This window comes from Limanda limanda, chromosome 1, assembly GCF_963576545.1.
Source record: "Limanda limanda chromosome 1, fLimLim1.1, whole genome shotgun sequence".
Taxonomy (NCBI): Eukaryota; Metazoa; Chordata; class Actinopteri; order Pleuronectiformes; family Pleuronectidae; genus Limanda; species Limanda limanda.
In genome coordinates, this window is record NC_083636.1 from 19278137 (window position 1) to 19303180 (window position 25044).

Genomic DNA, 25044 nt, shown 5'->3' on the forward strand with positions numbered 1-25044 from the left:
CCAGCTTTAAGGCAAACTTTACAAAAGGGTAGCGTGAGACCGGGCTGCAGTGCAGGTCATTAACCCCTACTCCTCCATGTTAGTGGACAGGACATGGACCGAACTAAAAAGTCAAGAAAAGTTTGGTTTAATTAGTTATTTGATGCTTTAAGAACTTTGTAAATGTCATGATTGACAGCTGAGGCTGGCTCCTGATTGGTCGATGTGTCGGTTGATACCACAGCTCCATCTCCACCGTTCAGGTTTGTCTGAGACATTTTGAGCTTATTATGATTATTACTGTTATTATTATGAGACTGAGCAGAGTTTTGCCTTATAATTCATCGATCCACTCAGTCACTCAGATTCAATTTATCCTCACAAAGGAATAAAACATTTTCCCACTTGTCATAATATAATATACTTGTGTCCATTATAAACTTAATTTAACGTCATGTCATGAAAGTGTCTGTAAAACAGTGTGTGTGTCTTTTATGGGGCTGGATTCTCATGAGATATTATGAGGATGGAAGAAACCCCCCCCCCCATCTCTCACTCTGTCTGTGATGCTGTAGTCTCCCTCCCTCTCTCTCCCTCCCTCTCTCTCTCCCTCCTTCCCTCCCTCTCTCTCTCCCTCTCTCTCTCCCTCCCTCCCTCCCTCCCTCTCTCTCTGTGATGCTGTAGTGCCTCTCTCTCTCTCTCTCCCCCCTCACTCTCCATCTCTCTGTGATGCTGTAATCTCTCTCTCTCCCTCTCTCCCCCCACTCTGCCGCTCTCTCTCTCTGTGATGCTGTAGCCTCTCCCTCTCTCCCTCCCTCCCTCTCTCTCTCTCTTTCCAATCCTCTCTCTGTGATGCTGTAGCCTCTCTCTCCTCATCCTCTCTCTCTCTCTCTCTCTCTCTCTCTCTCTCTCCCTCCCTTTCTCAGTGATGCTGTAGTGCCTCTCTCTCTCTCCCCTTCTCTCTCTCTCTCTCTCTCTCTCCCTCCCTCCCTCTCTGTAAGGCTGTAGTGCCTCTCTCTCACTCTCTCTCTCTCCCTCCTTCTCTGTGAGACGGTAGTGCCTCTCTCTCTCTCTTTCTCTCTCTCTCTCTCCCTCTCTCCCTCCCTTCCTCTCTCTGTGATGTTGTAGTGCCTCTCTCTCTCTCCCTCCCTCCCTCCCTCTCTGTGATGCTGTAGTGCCTCTCTCTCTACCTCCCACCCTCTCTCCCTCCCACCCTCTCTCCCTCCCTCTCTCTCTCTCTTTCTCTCTTTCTCCCTCCCTCCCTCTCTCTGTGATGCTGTAGTGCCTCTCTCTCTCTCCCTCTCTCCCTCCCTCCCTCTCTCTGTGATGCTGTAGCCTCTCTCTCCAGTCTCCAGTAAACAGCAGTCATGGCGACAGTGGTCCAACCGCTCACCCTGGATCGAGGTAAGACGGAGCACATTTTCTTCATGTTTAATTTCCCTGTGCTCGTCATGTAGAAAACTTGGGAACACGCACGACGGTTTCGCTGCTCGGATCTTTCCCACAACGTTTCGTTATTTCCGAGGCGATCTGAGCCAAATAAAAAACCAGTCAGTCGGGTGCGTGCGCGTATTTTATTTTTTGCAGAAGCAGAGAACTGGTTTCCTCTGTAAAGCCTCTGGATGCTCGGATTAAATCAACATCATTCATCCGTTATCTACTCATCTTTTATTCCCTTCTTCATTATGTAACCGCCTCGGTGGTATTATTCCATTATAGTGCGTCGCTTCTTTCTCCTCACGTGTAAACAAAACGCCCCTGACAGGCATGGAAATCTACTTTGGAGGCAACTTTCGTGTTTGCATTAGACAGGTGCACTGCACACGAACACGGGCGTGTTGTGGTCTTGCTGTTGTGCACATGCAACTTGCAAGAATCTGCAATTAAAGGCTGTGGTGATTTCTGCAGACGGCAGCCTGTTGTGTTGCGTTGAGCTCACTCTGGTCACGCAATTGTAGCCCATGTGACTGACACGCATTATTTGGGTGTCCTCTGACCTCATGTGTCTCCAGCATGGATCCTCACGTAATTAATAATGTCACCATGTGCAAGCAGCTTTAATCCCTCAGTACGTTTCAGAGAAGTCCCTGAAGAACACTGCCAGCAGATTCTCTTTTTTATACAAAGCGTCCTATACACACACACACCCATGAGAAGCACTTTAAATCCCCATACTTTCTGGATAAAAGTGTCTATTTTTAGATTGCAACTGAAAAGATTCCCCAGTCTAAACATGGAGATCAAATGCATATCCGCCGGTGAAACATAATATTGCACAAGCCTTGCATATAGGAAATGGATTCTGTCAAATATAAAGAAAAGGATAAAGCATCGCTGCTTCCTCTGTGCCAAGTCAAGCTGGCATCGAGCTGCACAAGCCACAAGAAGACACTATAAATACACCAAATCTGGTGGGAGCATGGTGCAGGAGGTAATTTGACAGGTGTCACAATTACCCACAATTGATCATTTTCTGAAATGAGGAGTTCGATTTAGTTTTTGTCCGCTCGCTCAATTGCAATTTGTTCTGCACTAAAGTTTATTGCTCCTGGGCAGTCGAGCTTTACTGATGCACAATCTGTTGCATTTGCACGAGTTGATATAATGAATACGGCTGCAGCAGGCAAACAGATTAGACCAATTCCCCAATCCAACAGACAGCAGATAGAATTAAACACAGGGACTAAGGTGTTCTGACGATGTTAAATGCTCGACTATGAGAAATGTCCTTGTCTGTAAAAGTTGTATTTGATCCTAGTCGCTGGCTTTGGCAGTGACTCAGACGTGACCTCCGCCTGTTTGCAGCAGATCCATATTCACGTGCCGTGGCATGAATCTGACCAGTCAGCGGCTGGCAGCTGTAATGGCTTCGAGGAGTTAGTAATGATAGTTTCACACAGAGGGAGAGGCAGCGTCACAGGATCCCTCTCTCCGCTGCCCCAGGGTAACTGCTAATGAAAAGCTAGTTTTTCATCTCGTGTTGGGAGCGGCTCCGGTGCCTGAGTTTGTCAAACACACACACACACACACACACACACACACACACACACACACACACACACAAACACACAGAGGGAGGAAACAGACAGAGATTTTCATTTTCACAGCTCCCACTTGTCTTGTCGGGTCACAGCAGGATGAAAAGATGTGACATCACTGTTTCTTCCTGTTATTGTCGGGCGGGAAATGACGATGATAAGAAAGCACCAGTGCCAAGGACAATGGATCTGAACCTCTCTGTATATATGATAAAAAAAAAAGCAGTCTGCATTCTGTGTGGATCTGGAAGTCAAACACAATATGAATGTCCTAGAGATGATGACAAGATCTCTAATGGGAAACAATGAGTGTAAAGGTCGTTGAGATTGTGTCGCAGCTGAGGTTGATCTAATTATTTTGTGAAAAACGTCTTCACGGGTAATGAGAAAGAAAAGTTGGACACTATTGTGCTAAAAAAACTGAGTTTGTGTGCAGGTTGTAACAAGTTGTATCTCGCCATGTTAAAGACAATAAAGAGAAATGCATGAATTCTTCCGTAGCTAAACCCTTCCGCCAAATTTCGAGGAAATCAGTTGTGTAGTTTTTGTGTGATCCTGCTTGGGAATAACACAAGTTGAGTCCACAGTCATGCTAACAATAGGCTACTGCATTGTTTTGAGCTAAATGCCAATGCAACATGAATAGTCTAACACGCTTATGTTTAGCAAGTATAATGCTGGACTTGAACACACATTTATTGTTGGACTTTACATAAATGTCGAAACTATGTCAAATATCCAGGTCATGACGACGCTAGGTGGAAAATTTAGAAGGTCACCAGCGTCTCGGGGCTTCGTCCTTTGGGGAAACCTGAAATGTCTGTGAAATATTTCATCCAGTAGTTTACCTGTTGAGATATTTCAGTTTGGATTGAAAGTGGTGGACACGCTTTGCGCCCCCATGCAGCTAGTAAGGTTAAAACATCAAACTCCAGCAGTATGATACCTTGGGTTTTCCGTGGCTATAGGTTTGTGCAGTTGTTTTTTATACAACTTATATCCTCCTGATTTAATAGACTGACTGACTGCTGCACCCTATGGTCCCAGTCCTGGTTTTCTACTGGAGAGACCTTACTCCCATCACATGCTCAGTCACACCGGCGATTTGAAGGATTAGAAGTTTGCTGACAAGCTTACATTACTCATAGCAGGTGGATATTTCACCCCACCTCCACAAAATGCAGACATACAGGCTTGCAAGCTGATTGTCTTGCAGGGAAACTGTCCACTAATTGGACAGGATGAAGAAGATGTTAAGAGTCAGATGTTTTTCCCTCTCGGTTTGCACCACAGGCTCCTGCAGGAGCCATTAGCCCTCAAGGACTGATTTACTTTCTGTGCTTCAAGGGGATAGAGGCAGTTCGGCAATTTAGAGCTAATTCTCTTGGCTTGGGGACATGACTTGTTTGGTAAAAGCCTGTTGTCTCATTTTACTCGTTCATAGTGTGATTATTTCACTTTTTATGGCCGGAGTCAGAGGCAAGGGGCACCAAGGACATCCAGGTCGAAGTGGTGGTGGCAGATGGCAAGGCCCTTTCAGGACAATTTATTCCAGCGTGCGTGACATCCACAAAGCGTCTCTCCAGGTACAAAGGTACGAGCCGACACAGAGGAAGGTCGTCTGGGCCTTTACCTTCATCTGCTGAGTCGGAAAGTGGCATTTCAATCAATAATCAAAGTCAGAGTTTGAAAAGAGGAACTTCAGGCTGCAGATATTCAATCAAGAAAAGGACGTGTTTGTTTACATCGCTGCAGTTTGTTCAAAATGACACTTTTGAGCACTGAAAAATGAATTGATTTGAGCTCTGCCACTGTTATAAATTGACTAATAATGGCAGAAAGATGGAGAGTCGCCTAGTGCATCCCTGCAACAGTGTTGTGGAGCCTCATCGAGCGCTGAAGCCTTCACTAAGTGTCACTGTAGGTTTGCTCAGCCCGGTGCCGCTCTTCTAATCAGCCGATGATGATGATGACCTTTTCCAGGCAGCGAGTCCGATGTTAGAGAAGCCTGGGGGAAATGAGTTTCCAGGGTGTTGTGCCACACAGACAACAACAATTTACAGATTGCCTCTTTTTTGGATTATTTGATTATTCTTGTAAAGCTGATGGACGACGAGGAACTCTGAAGATCTTTGCTTTGTGCGTGAGATGATGAGAGTGGCTCTGATTAAATTGTGTAATACATCGTATGTCATCAGGATTGCTAAAGCTGGTAACATCAAGTAGGAGGTATAATTTATCTCCTGTAAAACCACTGCACACCAGTGATCGACTGTTTGTGGGAGATCAAACCCTGTTATAGTCCATCTGTATATTTTTGTTCCTTCCACAATTTACTTTATTGTCCTTATTTTATTAATGATCCAGATCAGCCGACAGATCCAGGAATGTTTACATATCACTTCCTTTAACCTGGTTTCTTAAGGAGTAATTCATTAATCCTGATTTTTAAAACGTCATATTTAGGGGACTGCAGCTTGATTGGCCTCAGTGGAGGAATGTGCTCTGTTGACTGCCAGTCTCATTTCTTATCTAAGAAACCACACTTAAGCCTCTGCTGAGAGAAACACAAGGGAATTTTTTGCTTTCAGTTCATTTTTGCATTTTGTTCAGGTGTGTTTATGCCTGAGTCAGTGCGAAAAATATGTGTTTTTAGCTTAAATCTGGCCCAGAATGTTTCACCCTTTTGTCGCAATTAGAAATTAGTCATTGTCAACCTTTTGTTGTCTCGGAGATTCTCACCACAGTGATGATTATACCCTTGTTATATTTAAGGTTGATGTCTGGCCATTGTATTCTTCTTATTCCTCAATACATTGCTAAGTAATTTTCTGATTTATATAAATATGGTGTTCATATGCTAGAGGACTGACAGGTTTGTGCTGTTTTCCTGTCAATCCCCTTCTGTTCTTGATTATGCTCTTTGCATAGTAAAAACATAAGTAATTGTTTAATACAAATCCAAGTCATTCAGCTTCATTAACACGGAACATTTTGCAAGTTGCCGTGTTTCTGTTTGCCTTCAAATTGATGTTACGAGGTCATATCTCCAGCTTGGGGGAGACGAGCACGTTGTGTGTTTGGAATTCAGGTGACGAACGCTGGAGGAAGGAAATGGAAGTTGATATTAGACAACAACGAGAAGGAGCTGCCGGCGAACCTCATCACTCACCAGCCTCGGGAAACTTTTCAATTACTTCTCAGTTTATCTGCAAACACAATGAAGGCACCTTAAGACCTGCAGTGTTCCTCAGGGGACGTGACAACAACACACTCAGCATCTTTCTGTGTGAAGTGAGAAACAAAAGGAATATTTCATTTTCTTTTTGGGGAAATGAAACAGCCTCTTCACTCGTATTTAAATTCTCTTTGAGGCGGTGGAATCCATGGAGCTGCTGGTGTGAGAATATAAAAGTGAAGGGGAAGAGCCAGCATTACAATCTGTTGGGCACCGTTAACTGGGAAAAGAGCGGAATGTTTTTTAGGGACTTTAATGCTGCGTTTAACGTGGTTTTTTTTCTGTTCTTTCAGAGATTCATTAATGAGCCTCCTGAAATACTGAGAATCTATCATCAACACACCGTGGAAACTTGGTTTTCGGAGAAAGTCTTGACAGTCGCTTAATTAAAAAACAAAGTTTCATCTAACTAATTAATCACTAATGAGAAAACCCTCACCCTTAACACAGCAGAGGGAAATTAATTGCTGACAGTATCTCTGCCGGTGTCACATTCTGCTGGATACGGCAGCAGAGCGTCACACCGTCACTGTATCCTGTTGTAACGCACACATAGGTTTTCCTGGTTTGGTCTTAACCTTCAGACTTTTCAGTTTAGTCTGAACCAAAATAACAGGATAACGGATTTTTAAATAGTTTATAATGGTTTTTGAGCTGGAAAAGAAGATTAAATTTGCAGATACAACCCCCCCAACCTATAAGCTAGCTTGTCTATAAACAAATCAATGTCAAGTATATGTAGACGCAGCCGATGAGAAGACGTACGTCAAACTAAAGTCTTTAGTCCGCTCCCTAAATTAAAATGTGAAACTAAACTAACCAGATCGAATGTAAACAAAGATATCAACCTTCTCTGCTTATCGTGATATCTCCATCCTGTGGTTTCTGAGCTTCCTCTGGCAGATGATGAGAGAGAAAGATACTTTTCAAACATTGTTTTAAGAAAAACCTAAAATTCCCTTCCCCTCTCTCTGTGGAGAACAATCTGTCAAACTATCCAGCAAGATGACCTAATTGTCTGTTTGCGTCAGACATGTGCTAAATTTGGCACTTGTCCCTTTTCACATTCTAGCTTATTGGTCGTTGGTATATCACGCCTGGATCACCGAAGCAGATGTAAAACCCTGCACAGATGTTGCACACATCTGCAATCCCCCAGGGCCCAAAGCTGTGGGTCTCTGGGTCGAGATTAAAGTCAATACAATGCAATAAAGCCCCATAGGGCAAAAGCTAATTTCCCACTACTGCGTTCTCAGTGAAGGAGTAATTAGGTCAGGAAGTGAAGCTCTGGCACAAGGGTTCAAATATTTCACTCATGAAACAGCTTAGTTTGACCGAGGAAAGACTCAATTGCATAACTCAGAGAAAAACAGGTTGGGTCAAAGCAGCGTCCGAAACACAGGAGGCGGGTAACACGCAGGCTGTCAGGACAGAAAGGTCAAGTCTGGAGGGTGGGAAATCAAAAAAGGGCAGTTCAAAGAGACATCACAGACGTGTGGAGGAAACTGATGAAGGGTCTATCTATCTATCTATCTATCTATCTATCTATCTATCTATCTATCTATCTATCTATCTATCTATCTATCTATCTATCTATCTATCTATCTATCTATCTATCTATCTATCTATCTATCTATCTATCTATCTATCTATCTATCCATCTGTCCATCTGTCCATATATCTATCTATCTATCTATCTATCTATCTATCTATCTATCTATCTATCTATCTATCTATCTATCTATCTATCTATCTATCTATCTATCTATCTATCTATCTATCTATCTATCTATCTATCTATCTATCTATCTATCTATCTATCTATCTATCTATCCATCTGTCCATATATCTATCTATCCATCTATCCATCTGTCCATCTGTCGATCTATCTATCTATCTATCTATCTATCTATCTATCTATCTATCTATCTATCTATCTATCTATCTATCTATCTATCTATCTATCTATCTATCTATCTATCTATCTATCTATCTATCTATCTATCTATCTATCTATCTATCTATCTATCTATCTATCTATCCATCCATCCATCCATCCATCCATCCATCCATCCATCCATCCATCCATCCATCCATCCATCCATCCATCCATCCATCCATCCATCCATCCATCCATCCATCTATCTATCTATCCATCCATCCATCCTTCCATCCATCCATCCATCCATCCATCCATCCATCCATCCATCCATCCATCTATCTATCTATCTATCTATCTATCTATCTATCTATCTATCTATCTATCTATCTATCTATCTATCTATCTATCTATCTATCCATCTGTCCATATATCTATCTATCCATCTATCCATCTGTCCATCTATCTATCTATCTATCTATCTATCTATCTATCTATCTATCTATCTATCTATCTATCTATCTATCTATCTATCTATCTATCTATCTATCTATCTATCTATCTATCTATCTATCTATCTATCTATCTATCTATCTATCTATCTATCTATCTATCTATCTATCTATCCATCCATCCATCCATCCATCCATCCATCCATCCATCCATCCATCCATCCATCCATCCATCCATCTATCTATCTATCTATCTATCTATCTATCTATGAACAGCCATGATGAAAAGAAAGAGCATGGATGTGTTTCCTCGGACAAAGTGGAACTGCTGCTGAAAGTGTTTTCGTTTATGACTGATAAGAACGGAGCAGGAAGTGAATTCTGGGAACTGCATCGTCGTTGTAAACACCAGTAAAGCTATCTGTATAATATTGTTCTGTTATTGTTGTATTTTTTCTGAGATTTTGCAGAATGTGGCTTTGTGCGTCTTATTATCACTCAGCAGAATTTGGTTAATGAAGGGTGGGATCCCGTTTCCTGTGTCCCCCTCCAGCTGAAGCTATTCATAGGCCCAGTGCATTTTAACAGGCTCCGTGTGGCGTTATCTTGAACTTCACCTCATTTGTTCTGTCTCTCCTCAGACGAAGGTTTATATCAGTGTGCTTGTGTTCTGTCAATGCTATCAGAGTGCACCAGGTCATTCAGGCGTCCCCCCCTCCCCCCCCTCCCTCCCTCCATCCCTCCGCTAGACTATTAACTAATGTAACACGTCATTTATCTGCACATCTGACTCCGGAGTTATTTCCCCTGCAGTCATCTCGGCTGCAGCGTCACGGAACACAATCACCTTTCAGTTCCTCATCTCCACATGATCGGTCACGGCTCAGGCGAGGGCCCACTCTCTACGTTAAGCATGTAGATAAATGGGACATTTTCTGGCCTCGCGTTTGCTTAAAAGTCTTGTTTGAGCCGCGGGGTCCAGAGCTAAAGACACGAGGAAAAAATTCCATGCACCAGAAGACATTTCATTACCTGTTAGAAGCGGAGAGCCACAGTGTTCCCACTCGTTACCATTCATTTGCGTGTGGACGCCTGCAATTACACTGTCTTCTAATCCCTGTGCTGTTCACTCTACAGGAACCTGATATACGTTTTCAGTTATTACAATAGCCGTCAATTTCTTAGTCGAAACACTCCTTGATGTAAATCTCCGGGAAATTCAGGTTTTTAGCCCCGTTCAAACGAAAAAAGATCGGATCAGGAAATGGGCAGGCATCACTTCTGCAGGAAAAAAAACCTGCAACACCGATCTTTGAAGTTACGATCCGAGTGCCGAGCAGAAGTCCTTGATCTGGATAAAGAAAATGCTGCTAATGAGAATGTGAAGAAAGAGAAGTTCTCTCCTCTGTGGCCCTTGACCTTCACTTAATGAGAAAGAAACGCTCGTAAACCGCAGAGACGCCCTCGCTGCTTGGGAGAGAACCAGCTCATTACCAGCTATTCAAAATCCGTGGGTTTTCTTGTTCTGGCACACAGGTAAAGAAAAAGGAAGGACCTATTCATGGGGATTGGAAATAGTAATATCATCCTTTTTAATTCCCTTATGGATGGATATCAGATCAAAGTACTTGAGTGAACCAGTGAATAGATAATGGTTTCACTGGACACAGCTTTCACTGAAGGTCACTTTGACTTTGGCTAAATTTAACACAAAAATGCAAACACAAAATCCCAAATCGTGAATGAAGAGGAGCAGAAAGAAGAATCATCTTATTTAATTTTCTCTTTCAAAAGACATTCATTAACAAAGCAAATCAATTTAATTCCATTTAATTAATAAATAATTTAAATAGCTGCAGGCCCCTCACATCCTAAGTCACAATTCATTTTATACCATTGAAAGTAGCTCACAAAATAAAAAACAAAACAGAACAAAACCTAATTAAGACATTTTGTCGTATTTCCTCAACAAACTGGCTTTAATAAAATCCTATTTGAATGACAAATAAATCTGTCTACATAGTTTCAGGCTCATTTGCACCAGAGGTTCCTTTTTGGAGTTTTCCAATCAGACTTTTGTTTGTGCAACAGAAACAAAATTTATCTTGTGACGCTGCAAATTCAAGTTTCAAACCACAGAAGAAACAGCTCCTCTGAAAACTGGCTTGTTTTGGGACTGAGAACTTTCTCTTCTGTCATTTTTCAACGCTGTCACGCACAAACAGAAAAACCAGGCAGACGCACCTGGAGAGAGAGGAAAGGTTGTTGGGAAAAACCCGCTCATTAATAACTATAAGCTGCCAACACAAGTCAGATGGAGCCTCATTAAATGCACCAACCTGCACTGGATGCTCTCGTATCCTGATGTTATTCTTCTGCCTGACACAAGCATCTTATATCTTCTTCATAGCATAATCATATCTGTAGCTTTACAGGATCCTGGCTTCAATGTGACTCAGCTGGAATATTACATAGATCCAGTGGGAGACTGTTTTAAACCAAATTATATTTCTAAGTTTAGCTCAATTAGTCAGCTGGATAAATTGTGTCACACGTAATTTTAGCCTTTCCAAATTAAATGAATGAATCATTATTCTAAGTCTGCGAGTATTATTAGTGTAAATGTGATTATTAAGTTATAGAACACTGCTCGTGGGCACATCGGCTTCCTGCCACACTCCACAGACATGCAGGTTTAATTGGAGACATTAAATTGACTGAGGGTGAGTGGGTTGTTTGTCTCTTGGTCCTGCGATAGATTGGCGACCTGTCCGGCGTGCACTTGTCTAACGCTAGCTGGGATCGGCTCCCTCGACCCTTTAAGGATAAGCGCTGTAGATCATGGGTCCTTGTGACTGTCCTGATGTGAACGGTTGTTGGATGAATGACTGACGGCCTCACCTGCCAATACAACTCTCACTGGACTTGTTCTCGATGGGGAATGAACTTGCAGTGTCAATACAGCCCTCAGTTCTAGTACTTCTATTATTATGGAAGTAGAAACGTCTGCATTGGATTTCTCAGTGCCCATTGTCTTTTTGTCGAATCGTAAAAGAAAGAAGCGATAAAGGTTTACAATCTTTAGTGTTTTTCACATCTTCCTCTTTACGGCCCCGATGCAGTATTCACACTGTCTCAGTTCCAGACGGCTTCTTCGTCTCTCTCGTGTCCCTCAGGTCTCAGATCTCCTCTGTCTGCTGTCGGCTTTATTGAGTCACTCCATATTCCCAGAATTCAATATCAGTGTGTGTGTCTGAGTGTCATGTCTCCGAGTAGAATTTGTGTTTATCGCTGTGTCCTGTGAGAAGAGACACTGGAAGTAGGACGACAGGGTGGAGACTTTCTGTTTAGAGCTAAAAGAACCGGTTTTACATTCACAAAAAAACCTGAATAATAGAATAAGCATCTTATGACTCATTTAAAAACTTCAAATATTCAATATCAGTGTGTTTTTACGAGTTTAATACCATATAATTGAAATGAAACATCAGTATTCTGCCAAAACAAGCAACATTTCATCCTCCAAACAGTTGATTAATAAGTGAATAATGAACGGGTTTCATCTATGAAAAATCCCTTCTGTTGTCGTGGTTCATGTTATAACAAAACCAAACTAATCTATTTCAGGCTGAAGGAACAATCACTTCCCTCTCCCTTCATTATTTACTTCTATTCACCAAGTCAGTTTTCACAGGGCACGAAATTAATCAGGCACGCCGGCGGACTCCTCGAGCGCAGGCTAATTAGAGGGGAGGGGTGGGGGGGCTCAGCTGAACCCCAGAGTCGCGGCCTCTAACTTAAAGCTTACGGTTTAGTGTAAATGCTTTATAATGCCCGCCGGTGCGTCCTCGTGCCAGGGAGAGTTAACCTTCCAACAAATGAGTGTCTGACTTATTCCCTCGCTTCTTTATTGTCGTGCACAGAGCTGAGCCGACGCAAAAGATCCCCGGGTTGGATTGGTATTCTATCTCTCCTTCCCACTTCTGGCCTTGAGTCTATTTCCATTATCCTCCCCGTTGATGAGCGCCGGCACGTTCCTCTGCTGTTAATTGAAAAGGAGCTCTCCGTCCCTTTTCGGTGCGATTCACGTATTCATGGCCGTGTTTTGTCCCCACCAGATGTTGCCAGAGCCATCGAGCTGCTGGAGAAGCTGCAGGAGTCGGGCGACGTCCCCGGTCACAAGCTCCAGTCGCTGAAGAAGGTGCTTCAGAGCGAGTTCTGCACGGCCATCAGAGAGGTGAGTCACCGCCGGCACAGCGCATGTCTTTTGATTCTCCCTTTTTTTTGTCCTGTGGGAATTTTTGACCTTGTTTTCTATACAGGAATTATATTTGAGTTTGTGTAGTGAAAGTACAGAGCTCACCAGGGACTCTTTTCTCTGTGCCACCCTGGGAAATTAGTTTTTTTTTATTTTCACTAACTTTGTTTCTAGTTTTTGTGCATTGCATTGGATTTCTGTTCCTCATTTAAGAGCTTTATTTGTAAGGAAACAAACCAGTAGGCACCATGAGAGTGATGGTGTGCTGCATTTATCATGACATCTAATGAGTGAGCAGTTTAACACCAAGAGGAAAGTTCTCTAAATTCAGATTTTCTCATTCTTCATGGTTATACACTACCCGCAAATAGCGTGGATGGCATAAATGTAGTTGTTTGGATTAGAGTGCGGTTCAGGCTGCACTTTTCAGTGATGATGCAACAAGGAAAACCATTGTAGTTATTTCATGACTTCTCCAAAGTTCAAAGGTCAACTCTCCCTGATGATGCTGTTGCGTTTGGAGGAATCGCAGCAATATCCACGACACCAGAGAGCATTTAAGTCCATGTTGTGTGACATAAATCAGCAAATGACCTCCACATGATCAAAATGTCAGAGTTTATTGCTCAGCCTTATTGCTGCTGGAGCCCGACACCGAAACTCAGATGCACGGCGAAATTCGAGAAACTCATAAAGATCTTTTGAAAATGATCACAGTGCCAGAAAACATTACGAGCATTTCATTAAATTGAAAGTTTGATAAGCTCGTTACGCTGAATTTTAATTAAGCAAATCGCTGTTAGATTGGTTTTAATCACATTTTACAGGACGGGATAAAGTGTGCATCGTAAACGAGAGCCCTTGTTTTTCTCCCCTCGCCGGAACGCTCTCACTCACACGCACATTAACAGTCACCCGCCGATCCATCATCCCGACGCCCATTCATCAGCAGGACCCAGTACAACAGAGATCTTACATATTCAGCGTCCGTGTCTGTTGAGATATACTTTGGCCCAGTGTTGTGCTTTACTTAAGAAAACCGGATCTGAGGAGCAGGGGGAAACGATGACAGATTCCACCCCGGCCTCCGCGCTGCAAGTTAATTGTAAACAAAGTGAACATGTAATTTGTCCCGGGAATGAAAGCAAACAATTAGCCGACTTAATCAGTTTGTCACAGAGATGCAACACTTTACTTACCAGAGGGAGTCGCGCTGTAGATTAAAGGGAGAGGCTTCACTGCCGTACGTTTTGTGTATTATTGATCATGTCCCGGATTACTGGTCCAGCTGCTGCAATATCTGGTCCATAAAGGAAATGTTTCTGGAATCTTTACACTACAGGAGACCGCTGACATCATGTGACAGAGAGGAAGACAGGACCAGTCTCCTCCTCTCATGAGGTCCAGCTCCGCTCTGGCAGGTCCAGGGAAGCCTGGCACATCCTGTCCCCCTGTAGGTGAAACTGATCTCAGTGACAACGAGCTTCTCCTGCTGCCCTTCGCCTCGAAGCAGAGATCCAGAGATCCAGACCACTTCACCCAGAAAGCTCAGTCACCAGGGAAACCATCAGATAGGCTGTGGGATTAGTGGGCCGCAGCGAGGCCGTCGATTATAGTTTTGTGCGCCGCTCTCTGCGGTGCTGAGCCAGCTGCGTGGAGGACCTGCTGTAAGTGCTGGCCGCTGCAATACTGTAGAATATCACTGTTATTACGCTGTGGTGGAATATCACAGCTCTCAACAGCTGCGCCCTCAGATGCTCCGTCTGCGTCGGGAACAATTACGAGACGGACTGGAGAGTGGAAGGGAGACTCGCACGGAGAGCGGTTCTTAATGGCCTGATATGCACAAGGCTTCTTTGCTTCTTTGAGCCACTGTAGAGAAACAAACACGTCTACAAACCTGTAACTACCACTTACGTCCAGCTGAGATCACGTGGATTCAGTTAGGAATCAATAGTTTATATGGATCTTCATTTTACTGTGGGATTTGCAGGAAAGACTCGGACTCTGACCCCTCTGGATACTTTCAGGAGAATATTGGGACTCAGCCCTCAATTCTTTACTTCTTCCTTTTTAATTAAATACTATTTCATTTTGACTTCATGACTCACGTCTCCCTCCTGCGCGTCATCCGTCAGTGTTGAGTTGTTAAAACAGGTTAAACTGTAAATTCACCTGTCAGTTGTTGGTCATTCGGTAAAAACTCACTTCTTTGAACATTCATTTTCTTTCTAGCGCAGATATCTTTGTGAAATCTCTGAAATGACGCCTTCCTCTCCGTGATGTAAAACACTTCAGAATCTGAAAAGACGAACACAGCACGAGAAGCAGATTGAACGTCCGGCTCCAAACCTGAACCCCCACTTTACGTCAATAGAATTCTGCGAACATGAATCAGCCTCGTTAGGGATGACAGGCTGGCTGTCAATGTGAAGAATGGACGTCGGGGAGAAAGAGCCTGTTCAGCAGGGCTGGGCTAAATGACAAAGGGACAGGGTTTGATGAGCTGGTTGTATTTCTCTCCGCCACGTTCATCAGCGGGCGAGAGTGGGAGGGTGAGAGAATCCTGCGTGTCCGCGTTAGTCTCATCGCATCAGCCTGAAATAGTTGTCAGGGTCAATCAGCCTTGCAAATGGGGAAGGAAGGACAGAAGGCGAAGCGACTGGAAGGGGCTAACCAGCTGGAAATGATGGAGAGTGGGAATTCGCAGTGTGTTGGGTTTAGAGAGTCCCTCTCACACGCAGGAGGCAAAGAGAGCCGGGCCGATCGCCGCTCGTACGCTGCAGCAGATTTTACGCTTCGGTGGAGATTTTCAATCAGCATAAAAGACATGTTTTATAAAAGGCAAAAGCCAACGCGGGGCGGAGGATTTGTGTGATGCCGTGCTGATTCCCTCTGACTCCCAAGTCGGCACGTGCAACCTCAATATTAAATTCTTGTTTTCCTTTTCACACGGTCAGGTCGTCTGGGGGAAAGAAGAAAAAAGGGGGGGATTTAAAAAAGATGCCTGCAGGTCAAGTGGCCTTTCTTAGAGCAAAGTGCAGCCTCGATGAGAGAAGACTGACAAGAGCTGTGTTTGTTCCATGTTGTGGCTCCGCTATCCAGGGCAAAGCACTCAGGTTAAACATGAGGAGCGATACTGTAATAACTATTGTGTAATACTTCTGAGTCAATAATACTTTGTTGTTCTCACGTTAAATAATCTGCTCCTTTGTCCGTATGCACGCCAACATTTAATGTGTTCTTTCTTGGCACGTGCATCCTTCAGCCAGGTTTAACCCTTTAAGTAGTTTGTTCGTAATCCTATTGACAAACACACCAATCAGAATTGTTTCCTGGGAAATTCCTGTATCCCCCCCCCCCCCATTTGTCTGGATCCGTCCCAAAGTTTAATATGTTGTTTCTTGGCCCAAGTTCTACTTGTTTTATTGTTGTGTTTTGTATTTGTAGTTATTTATAATAAAGTTTATGGTTAAACTATAAACTTGACTTGCACCCACCTGCCAAGGCCCAACAATCCCCTTATGGATCCACGTTAAAATTCACTACATCCAGATTCACACATAAATATCAGCCTTAACTATGTTTCTCTATCATAATTATATTAAATCATTGCATTGAGGTCAATTTCTTATGTTACAGACACTTCTTTGGTATCTCAAATACATTTCTTCTTAAAATCCATCTCGATCAGGCTCTCTATTCCATTACTAAATTAAAGAAAATTCTTCAGGGACGCTCAATCACTCGTGAGGCGATGACCGCCCTTTTCCCTCGATGGTCGTTCATTAAGCCCGTCAGCTGTCAAACACATCCATCACTCACACAAACCGAGGAGGCTCTTCTTCTCTGTAACGATTATTTCCCGACACAGCGCTGGGCCTTTATTTTCCTTCAATCACCAGATGCCAAATACCAGATGAGCAGTGCAGTTCTATGTGTGACACTCCTGTCATGTCTGGAAAAAACAATTACCACAACATTTGCATAACACAGACCAATGCCTGATGGCCCATAATTGTTTTTGTGGCCATTGTTTCTACAGATGAAGCTTTGTTATAGGTCACATGTGTGTAAACGTGGAGCCAGTAGCAGAATGGTAATTAGCAGTTGTGGTCATAAAGGGATAACTGAGGGATGAGTGAAGCCACTCTGCAGACACACAGAGGTAAAGGAAAACTTTTCAGTCCTCGGGAATAGGTGTCATGTGGGAATTCAGTGTTTCTGTTCGTGTGCGGACGGCAGCTTTTCTACTATCCATCAGTGCTATCAATTTCACAAAGATGCGTTGCATTCTGCATCGGGGAGCCGCGCTCTCCGAGGCTGCTCGTTTTTATTCTTTGAGATTCATGAGCAAGCAGCACAGCAAAAGCTCGGGGATATTTCTTCTTTTACCCACAGTGAGATCTCTGCGTACAAATATCTCGGGGTCTGGATCCAAATCCTTCTGATGATACTGGAGAGGCGAGCTCTTTGTAATGTTGTTCTGGGATTTATGAAAGCTGGAACAGGATTAAAAGTCATTTCTGAGCTGAACTAATTTGTATTTGTCATATATGATAGTTCTTTTATTTGGCACAGTATCAGATTCAAATATGACCTGCTGACTTGCTCAATTAACTGAAGCCGCAACCGTTGTTTGTTTTTACAAGTAGATCAGCTTTACTTGAAAACCTACGATCTCTGCATAATCAATTCACGTTTTCTATCAAGTGTGTTGCAGCAGCTCATCAAAAACCTTTCCTCTGATACACTCTGTAATCAGCACGTACATCTCAATCATCAGATTTCCTTCCTCCTATTGTATTACAGCATGGAAGGAGGGGGTGGTGTTGCATATCTGACATTTTCAAGTCTAACAGCTGCAGTACAGATGGCTTCAAATGCTCATGCAGAAAAGTTCTGCTGTGCGTAACAGTGTCTTAACTATACGTCCTCATTCCAAACTGTCTCTGTCTTCCTCTTCTTCTCTTTTATTCTTTGAACAAGTTCGGTTGTAAGTGGTCTTCACAAGACACGTCTTAACTGGAAAGGTCAGCTGTCGGCATTGATTCCGTCTGCCTCGGTGAATTGGCAGAAAACCTTGTTTTTCACCCGACTGGATGAACAGCAGTCGCACGTCTTGGCTCCGGTTCAGGCCCACAGTGTTTCTGCCTCTCATGACTCTCTGTGCTGCTTGTAAAGTCAGAGGCAGAGTGTGGCTCAGTCTCCTGAGTCCAAGACTCTTCTTAAGACATGTGTGCACACTGAGGTGCTGCATGGATGTACAGCAGAATGAGGTCGGGACTAACACCGTTCGATTTTCACCTCCAACTTCATGAGCTGTCGAAATAGATTTCCCATCAGTTGCCCTTTCAAGGATGTTTATATCTCCCCATTTTTTGGTTGGTTGGTTGACTGGTTGGTCGAAAGGATTACGCAAAAACTACTGAACAGACAGTCAGTGGATTGATGGGACATGAGTTTTCTCTCCGATTTATCAGGGATCTTGATTAAAAAACATCATATTTCGGGGACTGATATCTATGATTGTGTGAAATTTGGTGTAAAAAACAGGATCTAGTAGATTTCAATATGGTTTTATTGGGGGTTATGGTTTTTCGTTTGTTTAGTTAATGTGAATTCAGTAAAGAATCAAAGGTTCTTATGTTTCATCAATCGATTTACCAGGAACGTCTCAGATTTGGTGCAGGATTTAAAGGGGATGTTTGGCCTTGGCGCCGGAACAAGTGAATAAATATTATCTCTTCATTTCTTCCAGGTGTACCAGTACATGCACGAAACCATTACAGTGAATGGCTGTCCAGAGTACCAAGCGAGGGCCACCGCCAAGGTAAGAACATTCTCGCATCAATTATTTAAAATCATTCACTGTGACGAGTGAAAAGTGGAACTAATGAGTTGTGAACTATCTGTTAATCACACTTCCCCGTTATAGCCAAGTAAGCTCGACTCTGCTAATGGCCGTCATTAACAATGGGTCTGTGTAATTAAACAATAATTCTGTAGGAATTTAACTAAAAGGGAGGAATCTCTCTTTTCACTGCTCTTAACAGATTTATCAGATTATTGATATTTTTGCCAAACATTGCCCGCAGGTGTTCTTGTTGCATGCTGTGTAGAAAACACTGTGTTACGTGGTAACAACACTGACGTTTCCAGGTGTTGAATGTATAGAATTAAATCCACTTATCTAATTTCCGTGTGCAAAAGAGATAAGCTTGACCCGGCCACTTAAACAGGACATTTAATCAGAGCCTCGCCTGCAAGAGACTTCAGGTCTTTATGAAGAACAACAGTGTTTCATGTGAAGAGGAGGAAGAGGAGGATGAGATGGGGGGTTGATTGATGAGAGCACCTCTCGAGCCCTTTCGTGGCTTCAAATCGTGACCAGCTCTTCTCTCTGCTGCCGGCTCCGCTCACAGTCTATTATGCTAATAACGCAGAACCTGGTGAACTGCAATTCAACACCTGGTTGATGAACATACTTGATATACCTCCTACCTTTGGGGGGGTGGGGGGGGGGCGCTGAGACGATCGATACCTGCATCTTTGCTTTAATGGAGCAAAAGTCAGGAGGTGGTTTGTAAATTAGCATAAAGATTGGGAGCATGAAAGCTCGGCTGAGTTCAAACAAACACCTCTAAAGCTCAATAATAATAAATAATACATATCTCATTTGTTTGATCTGCAGTCTTTTCTTTTCCTTGCAATTACAATATTTAAAAATGTATATATATAACTGCCTGTTAAATAAGAACTTAATCTCTTTATGTTAAGGTTTTGCGTACAACATCGATAAATTACGTCTCCTGAGGGGTGTGTGGACTCATTGTTTCCCATAATGCATCGTGATAAGTACCTTACAAGTGATGGTCAATAACTGAGGAATATAGACCATCATGCATTGCGCTTGTAATTAAAATGGGGCAGTGAAAAGAGAGGCAAGCACAGAATGAACAAACACACCTGCGGACATTGCTACGTTCTTATTACACAAAACTATTAACGTTGCATTAACATATATCACATAAACTCTCATAAATCAAACAAGTGCACGTTTTTTGACATATATGTTGTTCTTATATAACAGAATGCACAAAATCTTAGAGGGAAAATGTCATGGTTTTGTCTTCCAAGTGTTTTCAGTTGAATTATTATTACCTCCTTGTGTTCCATGTTTTTCCTTGTGTTTATGTTTGTATGTGTTGTTGCTTCTGTGTTCTGTTTCCTGTTTTATTTTGTAGTTTCTGCTCCCAGTGTGTTTTCGTTCTTCACTTCCTGTCTTTGTGATTGCTTGCACCAGTCCTCATGTGTTCCACCTGTGTTCAATAGCCCCCCCCTTCCCTGTGTGGACATAAATCTCTGTGCTTCCCCTTGTCGGTTCGTTGTCCTGTGCTTGTCTTAATGTCTATTTTGGGCAGCCGAGAGGTGTCGATGATGGTGAAGTTTGAAGGAAGGATTCTGCGGACCAGAACTATCTTGCACAGTAAAAGTTTTATTACAAAGAAGTTCACAGATCAGGACGGACTCTAGAAGTCCGGAGACATCCACACGCCAATAATGGAAGCCTGCCTTTGCAGGAGTCAAGCCCACATTATATACACCGCGTTCCACATTATTATGCAGATTACACTTTGCTCAGATTTTCCTAAATAGTAATGCACAGCCAGTCAGTATATTTTTCAAGTCATCAACTGTTAGAGTATAATTCAAATTTTATTGAACAAACCTCCCAATGATAACAGTATTTTTTTTTTAAATAAAAAACTCAAAATACAGTGTTCCAAATTATTATGCAGTCACTGAGTTTCTGAGTTTCAAGATATTTTATAAGTTGTAAAGAAATAAAAATTGTCATTTGTTGAATTTGCAGCATTAAGAGGTCATATTTACTGAAATCAAAAAAAGGTTTTAATCAAAAACATCTTAACAGGTCAAGTTACATGTCAACATAGGACCCTTCTTTGATATCACCTTCACAATTCTTGCATCCATTGAACTTGTGAGTTCTTTGATAGTTTCTGCTTTAATGTCTTTGCAGGATGCCATAATAGCCTCCCAGAGCACCTGCTTGGATGTGAACTGCCTTCCACCCACATAGATATTTTGCTTGATGATGCTCCAAAGGTTCTCAATAGGGTTAAGGTCAGGGGAAGATGGAGCCACACCATGAGTTTCTCTCCTTTTATGCCCATAGCAGCCAATGCCCCAGAGGTATTCTTTGCAGCATAAGATGGTGCATTGTCATGCATGAATATGATTTTGCTTTGGAAGGCACGGTTCTTCTTTTTCTACCACGGAAGAAAGTGGTCAGTCAGAAACTCTACGTACTTTGCCGAGGTCATTTTCACACCGTCAGGGACCCTGAAGGGGCCGACCAGCTCTCTCCCCATGATTCCGGCCCAAAACATGACTCAGCCACCTCCTTGTTGACGTCTCAGCCTTGTTGGGACATGGTGGCCATTCACCAACCATCCTTTACTCCATCCATCAGGACCATCAAGGGTTGCACGGCACTCATCCGTAAACAAAACAGTTTGGAACTTAGTCTTCATGTAGTCCTGAGCCCACTGCAACCTTTTTTGCTTGTGAGCTTGGTTTAGAGGAACGAATAACAGGTTTAAGGACACTTGCAAACCTCTTGAGCATCCTTCATCTTGAAGTTTGCAAGACTCCAGAGGCACCAGCGGCTTCAAACACCTGTTTGCTGCTATTCAATGGCATTTTAGTGGCTGCCCTCCTAACCCTACGCATTTGTTTGGCAGAAATCTTCCTTATTTTGCCTTTGTCTGAACGAACCCGCTTGTGCTGTGAATCAGTGACAAATTTCTTCACCGTCCGATGATCACGCGCAATTCTTTTGGAAATATCCAATGTTGTGATACCTTGACCAAGGAATTGCACTATTTGCTGCTTTTCAGCAGCAGAGAGATCCTTTTTCTTCCCTATTTTGCCTGAAACATGTAGCTTGCTTAATAATGTGGAACATCCTTCTTAAGTAGTTTTCCTTTGATTGGGCTCACCTGGCAAACTAATTATCACAGGTGTCTGAGATTGATTTCAATCATCCAAATAGCCCTGAGACACAATACCATCCATGAGTTTAATTCAAAAACTAAAAAATGAATGTTTTTAACCCTTATATCCAATTTGCATAATAACGTGGAATGCAGTGTAGAGAGGTTGCGACCCAAGGCAAAACAACGTCCCAAATCTCGTGGTTCGACAGGACATAACTTCATGTGTCTAAGCATATAATGTAAATGAAATGGTGTATTCATAAAGACATGCCTCGTGCAGAAAGACAAAGACCCATGTTCTATACTCATCCATTAACAGGTCAGAGATCATTCCCTAGAGGAGAGAACTAACTAAAAATACAAGGAGGAATTACCGAGAATCTAAAGATGAGGGCTGCATGCTTAAACATGTGATTCTGGTTCATACTCAGGTTACAGGGATCTATTTAGCTGAATTTACCAGTCTCATGAGACCTTTTGTTTAAACTCTTCATCCGGGGTGCACCTGCTTGACCGAACCTGAGAGAAAATCCTTAAAAAAGACCATTTTATTGATCATTCATTTGTTATTGCATTGGGAATGTCTCCCTTTTTTTGGGTCAAGTAGGCACCATTGTCTAATCTTTATTTATGACTAAAGTCGAGTAATTTCCCTTCGTAAAGACACTGTGACTAAGCCTGGAGCATGAAGACGTGATTTAAGCAGCTTTAAAACTCCACTCTACTTTCTGTCTCTTCGGCCCAAACTTTGAGAAGTTTCTGCTGCTAAATCTGTATTAAAATTGCATATCCACCGGGCAATTAAGCCCACGGCTAATGGCCTGAGCTGGCTGAGCCGTGGGGAGCTCTCTCAACTCGAAAGGACCGGGTCTTTTCAAAAAGTTTTTACTCTCCTAAGAGATTTTTGTGAAGCCAGGTCACGGTGCCAGTTGCATTTAATCAGTATCACACGTGTGAAAAGGAAAAGAGCTGCGTGCAGTGGTTTGGAAAATGAAGCCGCAGCAGCAATAATGATCAAATATGTGAAACGTTGGACGACACCTCTGTTCGTCCGAGCGTTCGGTTCATGAGACGGCAAAACTCGTCACAATCAGGGTTTGTTTTTCACCTGAACAACTCGATTATTTTTGATTGCTCTATTAATAGAATTAATTCAGCCTGTGAGTCCTGGCCTGAGGCTTCTAACGCTGATCCTAATAGAGACATGCAGTGTCAGGGCCGTGTGAAGGGGGGTGGGAGGAGATGATCAAATGACTGTGGATATGTGAAGTCATATTTACACAGTGTCTGACCAGGGGAAGAATCTCGTTGTGAGGTTTTCATTCAGAAGGCCCTCCCCCTCCTCGGGAGGCGCCGGGCCATCTGCCAGCTTGTGTTTCCAGTCACAGAATCCACAGATAAAGTTGTGAAGGTCGATGTGGCGTGAGGCCGAGGGAGGCTCCGGCGTGCATGCTGAGGAGCCTCTGGGGGGGGAAGAGGAGAGGGGACGGAGCGGCGAGGGAAGCGGGAGGAAGAGGCGACACGATGCAATGAAACAAAGAGTAGGAGAGGAGACACAAACGAGCAGATTTAGCTGAATTGAATGTGGATGGTGGATGTATGAATATGGAGGAGAGACGCCATCAAAGGCCTGGAAGTGCCGAGCCGCTCCACTGCTTCTGGGGAGTTTGGATTCACATCTCCAGCAGAGACCCCCCCCCCCCCCCCCCCTGCTTTATCATCCTCCCTAAATTTTCTCGATTTTCCTCACATATCATGACACCAAAGCTTAATGTGGCAGAGCGGATCCGTGGACACGCCGGAGCCTCTGTTCGTTTGCCATCGGCTTTCCCCCCCGGCCGGGCCGACAAGCGCCTGGCTGCTTTGTTCCGAACGAGGAGATCGGTTTCAGTTCAAAAGACGAAACGCAGCCGGAAACATCAACCAGCCGGTGACGACACGGGAGAGTGAGAGTCGTCTGGCTGCGTTTCCTGGGATGTGTAGAACTTCTCATGTGAAGTCTAAATACAAAAACCCTCGAAAAAACAGCTTCCTTCTTCAGCAGTCAAGCCAAATCATCCCAGTCGCAGTATCGGTCATAAACACAGCCTCCTCCATGTTAGTGAATGGGACCAAACCCAAGGGTGCATCTTCAATAAATTTGTCTCAACTATAGGACGTTTCAAATCCTCCTCACCCGTAGCTCTGTCCCAAAGTAACTGATGAGATGATGGTGTCTTATCGTTTCTCTCCTCAGGCCACGGTCGCAGCCTTCGCCGCCAGCGAGGGTCACTCCCACCCACGGGTGGTGGAGCTCCCCAAGACGGAGGAGGGGCTGGGCTTCAACGTGATGGGCGGCAAAGAGCAGAACTCACCCATCTACATCTCCCGCATCATCCCCGGCGGCGTGGCGGAGAGGCACGGCGGCCTGAAGCGAGGGGACCAGCTCCTGTCCGTCAACGGCGTGGTAGGTGGAGCCAGACGTTTGGATCCAGGCTGGAGGGGGAGAGGCTCCATCACCCAATATTTAAAATGGAACTAATATTCTTATACATTAATCATCCTCCCTCTCTCTGAACCCCCCCTGCAGAGCGTGGAGGGCGAGCACCACGAGAAGGCGGTGGAGCTGCTGAAGGCTGCGAAGGACAGCGTGAAGCTGGTGGTCCGCTACACGCCCAAGGTGCTGGAGGAGATGGAGGCGCGCTTCGAGAAGCTGCGCACGGCCCGGCGGCGCCAGCAGCAGCAGATCCTCATGCAGCAGCAGCAGCAGCAGAACCTGGCGACTCAGCAGAACCACATGTCGTAGGTGAGGCGCTTCATTGCTTTCAGCGTAAAGGGAGGGGGGGCGGTGATGGAGGATGTACATTACGTTCTCCTTTGTGGCATCATTCTAATATGAGGTCATAAAGTTCAGTGCAATATCGTGAGAGGTTCAAACCAGAAAGTTTCATTCAAGAGAAACAGGTCAGATATTTGCTTCTTCTCGGAGACGGAGAAAAACAGAGAGTTTTTATAGTTTATAGTTTTGTGAGAACTCTTGATAAGGAACCTAACATTGGGCCGTTAGCTTCTAAACTCCGCTCTCGTGGCTTATTGCTTTATTTCATCACACAGTCTCCGTTGGGCTGAACGACTGAGGTCAAATCGAGATGAGCACAGATTATCTTTGAGCTTCAGCATGAATTTTATATGTATTTT

The 25044-nt window shown here is 43.6% G+C and overlaps 1 protein-coding gene across 1 annotated transcript; it reads left to right on the top strand.

Moving 5' to 3' along the window:
* The first annotated feature begins 1328 nt into the window (after positions 1-1328).
* Positions 1329-24652, top strand: lin7a (lin-7 homolog A (C. elegans)). The gene is made up of 5 exons (XM_061079374.1): positions 1329-1383; positions 12705-12823; positions 18606-18677; positions 24104-24313; positions 24437-24652. Exons 1-5 carry the CDS (start codon positions 1347-1349, stop codon positions 24650-24652), a joined length of 654 nt encoding a protein of 217 aa, XP_060935357.1. The 5' UTR covers positions 1329-1346.
* The last annotated feature ends 392 nt before the right edge of the window (positions 24653-25044 follow it).